This window comes from Lontra canadensis, unplaced genomic scaffold (genome assembly GCF_010015895.1).
Source record: "Lontra canadensis isolate GAN:19392208 unplaced genomic scaffold, GSC_riverotter_1.0 scaffold1, whole genome shotgun sequence".
Taxonomy (NCBI): domain Eukaryota; kingdom Metazoa; phylum Chordata; class Mammalia; order Carnivora; family Mustelidae; genus Lontra; species Lontra canadensis.
Genome location: NW_022630995.1, coordinates 97590243 through 97604697, shown reverse-complemented (window position 1 = coordinate 97604697; position 14455 = coordinate 97590243). Strand labels below are relative to the sequence as shown.

The 14455-nt window shown below is 45.5% G+C and overlaps 1 protein-coding gene across 1 annotated transcript; it reads right to left on the bottom strand.

Annotated features, from left to right (window-relative positions):
- Positions 1-519: 519 nt before the first annotated feature.
- Positions 520-13257, bottom strand: CASP6 (caspase 6). Its single transcript, XM_032859975.1, has 7 exons — positions 13121-13257; positions 7884-7926; positions 7204-7350; positions 6696-6772; positions 4638-4813; positions 1781-1940; positions 520-1229 (listed from the first exon to the last, which is right to left on the bottom strand). The coding sequence occupies exons 1-7, from the start codon at positions 13158-13160 to the stop codon at positions 991-993; spliced, it is 882 nt and encodes a 293-aa protein (XP_032715866.1). The 5' UTR covers positions 13161-13257; the 3' UTR covers positions 520-990.
- Positions 13258-14455: the final 1198 nt, after the last annotated feature.

Genomic DNA, 14455 nt, shown 5'->3' with positions numbered 1-14455 from the left:
AGGGTCCTGAGATTGAGCCCCATATTGGGTTCCCTCCTCAGTGGAGAGTTTGCTGCTCCCTCTCCATGTGTCCCCTCCACACCCCCTTCATCTTTTCTAATAAATAAAATCTTTTTTTTTTTTTTGAAAGACTTTATTTGACAGAAAGTGAGAGGAAGCATAAACGGGGAGAAGCAGAGGGAGAAGCAGGCTCCCTGCAGGGAGCCAGATGTGGGATGTGATTTCAAGACATGGGGATCATGACCTGAGCTGAGCCAAAGGCAGCAGTTTAACCCACTGAGCCACCCAGCCTCTATAATAAAATCTTTTTAAAAAAGTGGAAATCCAGGGGCACCAGGGTGGCTCAGTGGGTTAAAGCCTCTGCCTTCAGCTCGGGTCATGATCCCGGAGTCCTGGGATGGAGCCCCACATTGGGCTCCTCTGCTCAGCGGGGAGCCTGCTTCCCTTCCTTTCTCTCTCTGCCTGCCTCTCTGCCTACCTGTGATCTCTGTCAGATAAATAAAATCTTTAAAAAAAAAAAAAAAAGTGGAAATCCATATGTAGATGAATTTGTATGACCAAGTAAAATTCTACTCTGAATTAAATAAGAAAGTGCATTAGAAAAATTAAAATATGAATTTTAAATATTTTATTAAGGAAAAACTAATTCTTGGATTTCAAAAACCTTTAAAAACACTATAAAACTTTTATAAAAAACAAAATACAAGTTAAATGAGCCAGATATCTTGAGAGTAACCTTGTGATTTACTATAAAAATCAAGTATTACAAATTCTTGTGGATTTTTATAGTAATTCCCTGAGGATTTCATTTCACATTATCAAAACCCTTTCACCATGTCTAATACCAATATGAACTATTCTTTAAAGTTCTCATTAAACCTTTAAGACTATAAATCACTTTATCATAAATTTCAACCTAGTGGTATTTATTTATATAAAAAGATGGAAAATCTGTTTTGAATATGGATACATAAAACAAAATAGTCCCTATCATTTAGATTTCGGAAAGAAATGCAGCTTTTTAGTTAGCATTGAGGCAAAGCAGGGAACCTGCTTCTTTCCAATTGCATTTGGGTCTTTGCAAAAGTCCACTCGGCGCTGAGAGACTTTCCTGTTCACCAGAGTGAGGAGTTCCGTGAACTCCAAGGAGGAGCCGAATTTCCCCAGCATCTCACACAAATCTTGAATGTACCATGAGCCATTCACAGTTTCCCGATGAGAATAATAGCCTAAAAGGAAGGAAAAGGACACTGAAGTATTTTTGGCTTTTGGTTACTTCGAGTTTATAATGCACCTCTATAGAAACAGAAGTTCTCAACAATTCTTAAAGACTTAAGATATGTCCGTTTCAAAACTTTTCTCTGTTGACTAGTGTCATATGGGAAAGGGATTGCTTTATATAGTTTTATAAAAATGGGGTTAGTTCTAAGTAGTTTCCTTCATTTCCTGAAAAGTCCCAAGACCACAGTAGCCAGGCAGTGATTGTGACATGAGACTGGAAAGAAAAACAGTTTGCTACCCTAGCAAGGAACAGCAAGCATCTAAGTGTTTTCAACAACGCTTTCCACAAATACCACTACGACACCATCATGATAACAGGCAGCTAATATTCAATATAACTTGTAAGCTGCCACGGTTCTCAGGAATGATTTTTCTGTAAGTCACTCTACACTTGAGATCACCCTGTGCCATGTGATCAAAGAAATCTGTTCTTCTAAGACTGAGCGCCAGGATCAAATCACTGCGGCCCACTTCTGGTTGGTAGTGAACAGCCACCCACCTTCTGCCACAGAGTAGCACATGAGGAAGTCAGCCCCGGCAGGCAGCGTGTGCACGGAGGCCGCATCCACCTGGGTGACGTTGGCCTCTGGTGCGTTGGTCTGATGATCCACTACGTCCAGAGGAATGACTGGCACGTCATGCTGGTCTCCCCGACACGCCTAGGAGAAAAAGCACTCTCTGGTCTTACCTAAGCTCTCCTTCCCAGTGCTTCAGGCTTACAGTCAATGTGTCCTTTTGGACACCATCATGTCAACAGCAACAGAAGCCGCTTCATAGGTACGTCAGAAACCACGCCATTGAGTTTTGGAGCACACAAAGCTGACTGGTTTTCCCTACTTAGGTTGTCTGCTAATTAGGGTTTTCAAAAAATTGGCATCCTCAACTATACACCAAATTGTGTTGCTTGAAAGGTATGCTCTGGAGAAAGCCTCTGTGCTTTTAAAGTTTCTAATGGATCAGCCACACTGCAGGACCAAAGATGCACCCCTTCTTCTAAAAACTGTGGTCTTTGCATAGTGTTTCTATTCAGTCCGGGAATATATGCCCAGACTGGGTTGTGCTTACCCAGCTGCTGCCATAAATTGTCAAAAGGACACCACGTGACCCAAGAAGACCTCTTTTACTGTGCCCTTTTCTTTTCACTCATACTTTAGAGTGAAGTCTCAAATTCTTACCTGCTAATCCTGACTCATAGATGGGCTGACATTAATTTCTACTCTTAAATGACTATTACGGCTGAATGTTGTCACCCCCCCCCCCCATTTATATATAGAAGTCCTAACCCTCAGTATCTCAAAAGTGACTGTATTTGGAGATATGGTAAGACTAGGTCTGTTATGATTTTAATCTACCATAATTGGTGTCTTAGATTAGGGCACAGAGGAGACCATGTGAATGCACAGGGACAAGACAGCCACGTCCAAGCCAAGGAGAACTGATACCCTGATCTCAGACTGCTAACCTCCGGAACTGTAAGAAAATGAATTTCTGTTGTTTAAGCCACCCAGTCTGTGTACTTTGTTCTGGTGGGCCTAGTACACTTAATACAGTGACCTAAGAAGATTTGACAGTGCATTTTATTTTTTTATTTTATTTTTTTGAAGATTTTATTTATTTGACAGAGGGAGATCACAAGTAGACGGAGAGGCAGGCAGAGAGAGAGAGAGAGAGAGAGAGGGAAGCAGGCTCCTTGCTGAGCAGAGAGCCCGATGCGGGACTCGATCCCAGGACCCTGAGATCATGACCTGAGCCGAAGGCAGAGGCTTAACCCACTGAGCCACCCAGGCACCCCTTGACAGTGCATTTTAAATGCATCTCTTATTCTGAAATGCTTAATGAGTTATAAGCTATCTATTTATTTATTGTGCAAATAATAATAGGGCAAGAGCTGCCAAGACTTACAAGCTTTGAAAGAAAAAGTCGTGAGTGATTTCAGTCAAAGAGAAGATCCCTAATATTCCATTTCTACAGGGAGATTTTAATCTTATTTCCTATTCCCAGGCTTCTCTTCAGCACTTATTTTCCATTGTCTTCCTATCTAGCCTATAACACCCTTAGAATGTGCTGCTCTCACCTGCCAGCTCAGAGGCAGTGAGCTGGAGAGTGAGCCTTTACAGAGGGCTGGCGCGTGCTGGACACGGTTCCCAGTGTGCTCGTCTGTTAGGCCGTCCATCCTCCCAGCGAATCGGGAGGCACAGAGAAGTAACCTGGTGAAACATTTTCCTCCTTTGTGGCTCTCTCCGCATAGCAGCCTGCTAGTTATTTCAAATTCTGTTGTCTTTGACAGCCCTAGTCACTCCCCTTTTCACGAAGCAATCATGTCATTATTTTCCCTGATTTTTCCCGTTCGCTGGGCTGTCTCCCTTAGCATCTTTCCTCTGCTCACTGCTGACCCTCAGTTCTGTTTTGCACTCACTTTTCAAGCTATACTTGATATGGGTAAACTCATCTACGCCCATGGCTGCCATTACCATTCACCTCCTCCTTACTCTTAAATGTACTTCTCCAACCCAGGCTGCCGGTCTTAAGTTCTAGAACTATAACTCTGCCCATGTGTGACAGATACTCCAAGGCAGCTGTCCCAACAGGAAACCATGGATCATCCTCAACTTCCCAGAGACCCCCCTGCCCCCTCCCCTCAAGGTTTGGTGGCAGCTGGAATGTGGCCATGCCCCCGTGCTGTTCATGGAAATACAGAACTGGAGCACGAGAACACTGTTCGGATTCCTTACTGATGTGCCAGATGAGATCCTTCGGGCCCAGACACATCTTATCCCTAATACCACTGTGGTGGAGGGGAAAGGTGACAGGGTGAAGTAAGCTAGGACCAGAACTCGCCTGCAGTCTGCCCACTGGCCTCCCTGCACAGCGCTCTAACACCAGAGACCCTTCCTCGGGGAGCTCCAGCTGACGCCAGGCTGGACTGTGGCACATTGGTTATTTTAAGTCCTTTCAAATGTCAGTCTATTAGTAAACTGAAAATCTTTATCATTTATTCCTTGTTAAGAAGGAATTACTACTAATGGGAATTACTATTAATTGTAACTCTGATTAGCTGGGAAGCCAAAAGGGCCTTTCCAATTATTGGAGAGTTACTTTCAAAATTGGCTTTAATTCTTTATAATCACGTGTACAAAACCATGGACTTTACAATTAAGTGTATAAAATCAGTCACCTGGGTGGCTCAGATGGTTAAGCGTCTGCCTTCAGCTCAGGTCATGATCCCAGGGTCCTGGGATTAAGCCCCGCATTGGGCTTCTTGCTCAACGGGGAGCCTGCTTCTCCCTCTGCCTCTGTTTCTGTCTCTCATGAAAAAAATAAATCTTCAAAAAAAATTATAACAAAATCAGTCTTACCTGAATGATAAATATCTTGGGTTTTCCAACTAGGCTTTGACATTTGTCTCCTTTGAACAAGCCAGTCAGTGTCTGAATTTCAATTTTGGCATCATATGCGTAAATGTGATTGCCTTCACCATGACTCAGGAAAACACATAAAAAGCAGTCGGCATCCGTGTGGCTAGAGGTTGACGCTATAAAGGCAGCCAGTAGTTCACAAAGAAATGAAGATGTTTATTATGTACCTATAAAAATTCAATCTAATACAAGAATAAAGTTACAGATGGAGGAGGAAAATTTTATTTATTTATTTTTAGAAGATTTTATTTATTTGACAGAGATCTCAAGTAGATGGAGAGGCAGGCAGAGAGAGAGAGGAGGAAGCAGGCTACCCGCTGAGCAGAGATCTGATGTGGGGCTCGATCCCAGGACCCTGGGACCATGACCTGAGCCGAAGGCAGAGGCTTTAACCCACTGAGCCACCCAAGCGCCCCGGAAAATTTAATAACTGTAAAAAGGATGTAATGAAATACAACCTAGTCTTTAATCAAACATAATAATTTATATCATACTGTCTCTGATTTTTAAAAACCAACTAAAAATTTGGAGAGTTTAAAAACAAATTTCATTAGCTTTTCTGCAATAAAGAATAATGACATGAAAAACATACTGGGAGGACTGTGGCGACAAAATATATGTCTCGGAGCAGAGAGCTGAGGGTGGCCTGGAAAGGCCTTGCAGACACTTTGGCCAATGGCTCTGTGTGGCTGCGCCTCTAGGGAGTACGCCGGCTTCACTCCCTGTCTGCAGCACTGACAGTGAGCAAAGCTGAACACCCGCAGGTCAAAGAGGTCTGTTACAGAGGTGTCTCAAAAAATTAAAAATAGAAATACCATCTGATCCAGCCATTACACTTCTGGAATTTACTGATGAAAATGAAAAACCTAATTTGGAAAGAGACACCTGCATCCCCCAAGTTCCCTGAAGCACAACGGCTAAGATGTGCAAACAACCCAAGTGTCCATAAGTGAATGAAGGAAGAAAATGGGATATAGGTATCCGGATATATATATATATACACACACACACACACACACACACACACACACACACACACGTATTATTCACCCATAAAAAAGGAAATCCTGGCCTTTGCAATAACAAGGGTGGATTTTAAGGGCGTCATGCTGAAAGAAAGAAATCCAAGACAAACAAATACCATATGATCTCACTTACAGGTGGAATCTAAAAAAAAACAAAAAACAAAAAAACCCCAAAGCTACAGATAGAGAACAGACTGGTGGTTGCTGGCAGGTGAGGTACAGTGGGTGAAAGGGTACAGACTTCCAATTATAAGTCATGGGGATATAATGTGCAGCATAGCCCCTATAATACTACTATATATCTGAAAGTCTGAAAGTGGCTACGTAAATTTTTAAAATGTAATTTGTAATTTTGTACGGTGACAGATGGTGAGAAGACACAGGTGACCATTTTACAATGTATACAAATATTGAATCATGCTATACACCTGAAACTGATGTTATATATTACACTTAATTTTTAAAAAGCCCTGCAGTTTAAATACATAAATACTGTAATCGTCCATTGCAAATAACTTGGAAATCCATGGCATGCAGTAATTACGATAAATGTAAGTTAGATTACCTACTGTGCAGTGATATAGAAGTTTAGAGATAGTATATGTAAATCCACAATTAAAAAATCCACAATATTTTGAAGCCAGTAAAACACTTGCGTATGGAAGGAGTCAGCTGAAACATGACAGCCCAACATCTGTAGTGTTTGCATTGACTTTTAATTGCCAAATGAGAAGGTCATTTCCTTCATTTCTAGAATAACAGACCATAATGAGTGGATGCTAAACATAAACTTTGGAGGCATAATACTTTGCAAGAGTCTCGAATCTGGTGGGTAACATCCAAGCAGAGAGGCACACCAAACCTGTAACCCACGCTAAATTAGTTGGTAAGACTTTTTAACAACACAGTTAATTATCTGGATGCCTTTATAGATACTCCATTCCCCTAGAAGATAAATAGGAAAACTACTTACCCTCATGAATTTTGAGCAGTAGTTCTTCTGCTTTAAGATCATTAAAGCATTTCACTTCAAATCCTAGTTCTGAAAACCTGGTGATAAACTGGGTATTAGTGTAGGAGCTATTCACAGTGGTCAGATACCTGCATTTACTTGGAACACATACATCCATACAAGTTTTTATGACCTACAGATTGACCTTCAGGAGGAAAGAAAAAATGAAATATGAATGAACTACAACAATGATGGTTTTCCTTAAGCACCCACAGTTGGGAAGGATTTACTCATAACTGATTCAAGTCAGAATGTTGCCGTCTGCTGTGCAACTATGTAATGATGCAGAGTCCATTAACATGTAACAGAACAAGGTGAGGAAGGAAATTGAGGCAAGTTCTCAAGGGACCGGTGCCTTCATGAGGCACAGCCTCAGGCACTCTTGCTCGGTAATTTCCTCAGTGTGGACAAGTTTTGGAAAGTATCACTTAACTATCCCGTCCTCCTAACACTTAGATAAAACCAGTACCTGCGTGTAAGATTGTCTCTGTCTGCGCTGGTGCCCCGCCGTTCTGGCAACATTAAATGCCAGAAGAACCTCTCGTGGTTGAAGATTAAAGCAGTTCCTCTCCTCTTGTGGTCCATTTTGTACTTTTCTGCCGGATCAAATATTTCACTGTTAAGGAAAAATTTAAACAATAATCACTTTAAGTCATATTAAATAATGAGCTCCTCCAAGCCCAATATCAATGTGGAGGGTAGATAGAGGTCTGCTGTCTGTGCCTCCCCTGCTAGGCTGACATGCTTCTGGTGTGCACTGGGCAAGCCTCACCGCTGTTCTTGTAAGGAAAACCCCGAAATGTTTCTGTACTGATGGGTAAACAGCAGCCATCCTCAGCACCCTGACCCCCAGTCCTTCCAGGAACATCTTTTCTCCACGATCCAGGAACCAGGGACAACAGCATGCACAGGCCCCAGCTATGGTTCCAGCGCCCGCGCCACACCAGTTACTAGATGTTTTGAACATCACTGTAGGTCCCAAAAAGACCAGAGGCAGCAGCCAACCCACAGGTCGACCAGCCCCCGGTCCCAACACTAACACTCGCCGTTCTCGGTTCTACTTGCTCCCAGGTGCCCTTCTTGCTTCTTGTAGACTGATCACAGTCAGCAAAGGAAGAGGACTTCATTATGAAAAGTGCACATTTTTACCTCTTATGGAAGGCGTCCATTTCTGTCACATTTTGTTCCTCACCTTTAAAAAAAAAAAAAAGAATTTTATTAATTTGCTGTTTGACTTGTGGTAAAAACACAGCAGTCCTCCCACACTGTAAATCCTTCTAGTTTTGCTTGGTTTAAAAGGCAAGTATGAAAAGGGGAAATAGGAAGGGAAACTGCTTCATAATAAATGACTAGAAATTAACAGCTCAATTCTTTCTCACCCTGAACTCTTATTGGCAAAATAGGAAAGAGTATTATCAAGAGAAATGGAGAAAACATTATGCAAATACATTCACTGCAAAATATACCTATGGTGACAAGGTTCTGATTATGGACCAACGCATACAAAATATAGAATTGTTCTGCAGAAAATGTTTTTGCAGATAGTCCCTATAACCGAGAAGCAATTAAAAGCAGAGGAAAACTGAAACAATGTGTGGATAATACTGGATTACCCTATGGGCTGGAAAAGGTAGAAGTCTGGAGAAGGGAAGAGCCAAGGGCAAAGGCTTAAATTTTGGATCTCCCAAATGAAACACATGCATTTACAACCCACCCCATCATGGGGACCCTATGTCCCCAACCTGTGATCAGACTTCCCCACCCCCTAGGCTGCCCTTCACAGGATCCTCCTCTACTCCTTAGAGCCGTGTTGTGCAACAGAATTCTCTCTGCTGATGGACTCCTTCTGCACCTGTGCTGTCCTATATGCTAGCCACGGGCCACAGGTGGCTGCAGAGCACTTGAAATGGGGCTTGTGCAGCTAAGGAACTCAATTTTTAATTCATTTTCAATAACCACACATAGCCAGTAGCTTCTGTACTGGACAGCACAGTCTAGCATCTCTTATAATAAAGGCCCAGGCACCCATGACTGTTTTTACCTCATAAACTTAACAGCCCGAGGGGAGAGAAAGTAAGGAATAAACAAATATTAATGGTATTATAAGATGCTCTCTCCCTTGAGGTCACTGAGGGTAGCACAACAGACCCTCCCACCCATCACCTTGGAACCAGGAGGCTCCCATTCCCTTCTGTCCCTGACAGCAATCTGCTCTGGGAGGGGGAGGCTGGAATTCAATTCCATGCCCTTCACCATCGCTTTTGGGGCCTATTCCTCCTGGAATCCACCCGGCATCCACATCCAGCCAGGACCCCACGAAGGCCCTCTGCTGTCCAGTAGACCCTAAATCAGTTTTTCTCAACCTTGGTATCGGTTCCTGGTGTGGGTGATGAAATGTCCATTCCTGGATCCTAACCCAGATTTGCAGAATCAGAATCCCAGGGGAGGAGGAATCTGCATTTTTCACAAGGTGATTTTTATACCAACGAGGAGTCAAGGGCAGCCTCCCTAATGCATCCTCCCTGATCTCCCAAGGTTTCCTTCCTGCCCCACGCACTGCTCTCTCTGCACACCTCCTAAAGCCAGCCTGCTCTGGGGGACCCCTCCTCCAAACCCTGCTCTCCCGGTGATCCGCTGTCCCCCACACACTGCTCTACCAAGTTACCTTGCACCTCATAACGCTGTTTTACTAAAATGGCATTTACACATTTATCGACCGGGGACATCTCCTACTCCACATTCCACCCTAGGAGGAACCCGGTCTACTCTTCTTACTCCACGAACTACTCCACCCAGAACACTTCCTACTCCACACCCCGCTCTGCCAACGCTACTTCCTTCTCCAGGCGCGTTGCTCCCGGGGATACTTCCCCTTCCACAAGCTGCTCACTTGAGGCTACATCCTACTCTTCCTACTCCACAAACTGCTTTACGCGGAAACTTCACCACCACACAGTACTTTGAAGAGGACAGCCCACAATTCATGCTACCCAAGATACTGTCTCCACGTTCTGCTCTACCTGGGATCCTTGTACCCCACACCCTGGCCTCTGGGAAACACTCCCCACCCAAGATACGGGACCCTTCCCAGCAGCCCCTGCTGACCCGGGCACACTTCCGGACGCGCGCAGCGCTCCCTGGGAGACCTGCTTCACTCACGCTCTACCAAATACACCTCCTGCTCCGCACGCCCCTGTGGCCGAACCTGTTGCTCCACACACGGCTCTACAGGGGAGTACTTCCTACTCAGACTCCGCCCTACTGGGGGACGCTGCTCTTTGAACACACTGCTTTACTGGGATAGTTTCTACCCCACACACCGCTCTCCCAGAGATCCCCATGTGGCTTTACAGGGAATCTTCCTCATAGGACAGTGCACTATATGGGATACTAACCTGGCACACACCTCTCCATTAGGGCACTTTCTACCAGACATTACTTCACCAGGGACAGCTCCTTACCACATACACCATTCTTCTGGGGAGATGTCCTACATCACACAGTTCCACCCAGGAAATCTCTTCCTCCCCACACTGCTCTGTCCTGAATACTTCCTACCGCACACCCCATCTACTGGGATTACTTCCAACTCTCCACGCTGCTCTACTAAGGCAGAGGAATTTTCTCTCCTTCCATTTTCAAAAGTGGTTCAGGATCCACCTCCTTTTAATTACCTCACCTCTTTAAGCCAGTTATATGATCAAGAAAAAAAAAAATCTCAAACTAAACACATTCAATCCTTGTGTGAAGGACAGTCCCCTTATTCATCCCCCTCCCCCCCAAACCTGCCCCGTTAGGAAAGCACTTAGCTCCAACATATCGCACAAAGTAGCAGACCTGGGAGCCCACCTCTTCTGGCCCCTGCCCCACATCTGTATGTGAGCCCAAGGCAGCTTGAAGCATAGCAGAGGGAAGCGGTGCCAAACGGCCGGTCACCAAACTAAAATCATCGAGGGTGAAAGCACTGGGAGATGTACACTCGACTGGGTCTTCAAAACTAATTTTTTTTTTTTTTTTAATATAAATGAGAACTGTCCTGGAGTTTCTCTCAGGCTAATACGGGACACAGTTATGTAAATAATGACATCTACACAAAAGAAAAATACTCATTTTTTATAGTCTGAGGAAGGAATTGCACCAATCCTCCTGGCTAGGTGTAATTTCAGCTGTCCATCTGGATGGTCTCAAACAATGCCCTCAGCTTGGACGTGACCTATAGATTTAGGAAAGATAGCTAGTTTCAGGTCACTCCAGATAACCTAAAATCACATTCAGTTTCAAAGTTAACAGACATGGCAATCTCTGAGGGATTTTTTAAAGGTGTTTTGTTGTTACTGTTAGTATCATGGAGGCGGGGATGGGAGGGGGGGCAGGGCTCCAAGAACTTTAGTTCGGACCCTGGCTAGCTCAGAGCTGGCTCTGATACTAGCAAGCGCCGCACATTGCGCAGAAGCAGTCAATGGCCAGGTCCGCACGCCATTCTAGTCTGGCAGTTTGTTCCACCAGAACAGAAAGCGATGGACACAGATGTTAAAACCTAAGTTTCCAACACTTTACTGGAGTTGATAAGTTTTACTCAGGTTCCACAGAAAATAATATTCCATGACTCTGTTGTGGTCACTCTAGGCTGTATGTCCTCAGCAGACAAACTTCAGGAAGGGCACACTTTAACAAAGTCATCGTTACACTGCAGGAATACAAATGAACTAAGAGGGTAGAGCGCTCTGCCATCATGGAAAAAATCATTTCAATGGAGATACCCTATGTAACATCTATAAATTCCTGTGCATCTGCCATCTATTAATAAAAAATGGGTCCATTATTAAACTTGTCTCTTGACCTCTTTTCACTTCTCCTTGCCTCTGATTTAGGCAATTTTCCTTTTCACCATGATGCACCTAAGACCTCTTTGCTCCTTGAAACAGTTTAATTTTTACAAAACGAATCCCACCTTTTTCCTCCTCACCTTAATTGGATAATGCCTCCAGATAATCCTGCCAGCTAGCCTCTATTGATGGCCTGGCATTTTATAGACCTTCTTGCCCTCAGCTCCTCAGCCCATGACACACAGTGGTCAGGCTTGTCCAAGGACACTAAAGTGGAGCTGGGACTGAAAACCAGGTCTGCCTGGAAACTCCAAAGTCTCTGCACTCTGGTCACCAAACTAAACCCCTCCTACCAGAGACGCCAGTTACCTTCCTAAACTAAGTGTTCATTTCCCCAACCTTCTCCATTAACCAGGGTCATCGTCCTCATGCACTGCAGTACCTATCACACTCCACCCACATTCCCTATCAAGAATCTGTTTAATAATCCTACATTGAGTAAGCTATGTCAGGGCTAGAACACACTAAAAAGGGGGTGGGGTGGAGAAAAAGGAAGGACGCAGGTAGGAAAAGGAAAGCAATGGGATTTAAAGAATGGAGGGGGAAGTGCCCTGACTAGTGGTTGGCGTCCTGGAGCCCTGCCCCTGCTGCCCACCCCCTACCACGGAACCCAAAATGGGAGTGGCCGCCGGACCCTGCACGGTCCGTCTGGGGCAAGGCCACTCCCTGAACAGCCAAGGTGATGTCCTACAACTTGCCTCAGGGGCAAGCCCGGTTTCTTGCAGCACAGAATATAAAGCTCTGAAATAAGGTATTCTGCATCAACCACTAGTTTCAACTTTTTCTTTCTTCTTCTTCTTCTTCTTTTTTTTAACACTATGGCCAGGCTCGAAGTTTCTAAAGCTATCAGTGATATAATTAGTGACAAGGAAGAAAGTTCTGAAGTCCACGTTTAGCCGTTAATTATTCTGAGGGAAAGATGTGGCTTCAACTCAAATCCACAAACAGTCGTGGGTGTGGGAGAGACACTGGGCCTGCCCAAACCGCCAAGGCCTAGTTTTTGTACCCAAGTCAATTACGGGCATAAGCAGGGGCTCCTGCCGGGCGCTCCCGCGGGCTGGTTATGCTTCCATTATTACGCATGCAACCACTTCTTTTTACTCAGGAGTAGAAAAAAACAGACCCAACTTCCGAGAGTCAACTTTCCAAAAGAGCAGAGCAAGCGCACGGGGGCGCCGGCACAGGCCCCGCCACCTTCCAGGGTTTAAATGCCCGACGTCCGGAGAGGGATAGCCAACCCGCCGGAGGACAAAGGCGGCTCTGGCACGCTCCAGCGCTGGGCGCCGCTACCTCGAGCCGCACCGAGCGACGGCGAAGTTCTGGGCTGGTTTTCTGGACCAAAAAACTAATAAGCTACCCCTGCCGGACTTCAGAGCTTCCTTCCAGGACCCAGAACTTTTGGGGGTCGTCCTGCAGACACAGAGCCCGCCTCCCGGCTCCCGCCCGCCTGCCTCGCGGAGGCTGTCCGGCACCTCCTCCCACCCGCTACCCCTGGCCTACCTGCAGGGCGAACCCCGCGGAGCCGCGGCCCGGAGCTCATCGAGGCCCGTAGCGCAGCGCAGATGCCCAGGCGGCCTCCCCTTCCTGCAGCCAGCGGCCGGCAAACTCCCGCCCCTTCCTCCGCCCCCGCGCCGCCCGCCGCGGGCCCCGGGAGTGGGTGGGAGCCGAGTCCCGGTTCAGAGCTTCTTGCCCGCCGAGTTCAGGCTCCCGCCCCTCGCTGCGGAGCTCGCGGGGACCAGAGCGCCCGGGGAGGGCCGATGGACGCTGTGTCGTCCGCCCGGCGCTTGGAGAGGAGCCGGGCCCTCGGGAAATGCCGGTTGCCACCCTGAGGGCACAGGGCGAGCGGGTGATCGGGAAGCGGCGGGCGATTTCAGAGCACCTGTGGGGAGCCGGGGCTCGCAGTCCCCGCCCCCAGGGCTCGCTCTTCCCGACCGCCTCCAAGGCAGAGGGCGTCGTGTTTTCCTGTTTCGTGAACAGTCCTTCCCCCGCGACAGTTACTTTATTGGACCTGTAATGTCTTTAAATGCTCTTGGGATTCGGGACAAAGTAAAACTGGAGGCAACCCTAGGATTTTTAAGTCTGGCTTTCATAGGTATAGTTAATTCGGGGAAGCAGTCATGCAGATTTTCGGAGCCCGAACTTTGGAGTCTACAGATGATATTTCTTGAGCCAGAGAGCCTGTTGTCCTCACCCTCATAAAATACCCAAACAGTGCGTTAATTGGGCGCGGCGGGGCGCTCAAGGTTGCATTTAACGGAGCTCCGCCTTAGGTGGTGGTGGTAAGCTATTTTGTAAATTTGCTTCAATGAACAACTCTAAGGTCGGATGAAAAGGTGGCTTCCGCTTTTATAACTTCTCTGGTCCTTGTCATTTAAAAAAATAACCATCTTCAGACTGGGAAAAAAATGTGTTAAGGCATCATTTCTAATACATTAAAATAAGTATAAGGTATCCGTCTTCTATAAATATTACTCTATTGGGGAGAGAAAAACAAAATTTAACGTGATAACTTTTCCCACGTGTGTTCGGTCATTAACTAGAGTATGAAATCAGGATTTTCCTATTTACTACTGTTCATTTCGCTCTATGTGTAAAATATTTCAGAAATCCATTTTAGCAACTTATTCTGTAGTTAGGACATGAAATATCATTCTCTGCCTTACAAGGTTTTGCAAGGATTAAGTGAAATGACTACTTAAAACAGTGCATGGCTTTGAAGAGCTCAAACTATCTGTTACCACAATCTTTTAGCTCATTCAAAGGATTGGCCTTTTGGTTTCCCCATTACCTGGCAGGGTTGCTTAGCATGTAGGTGGTGCTCAATAAATATTTATC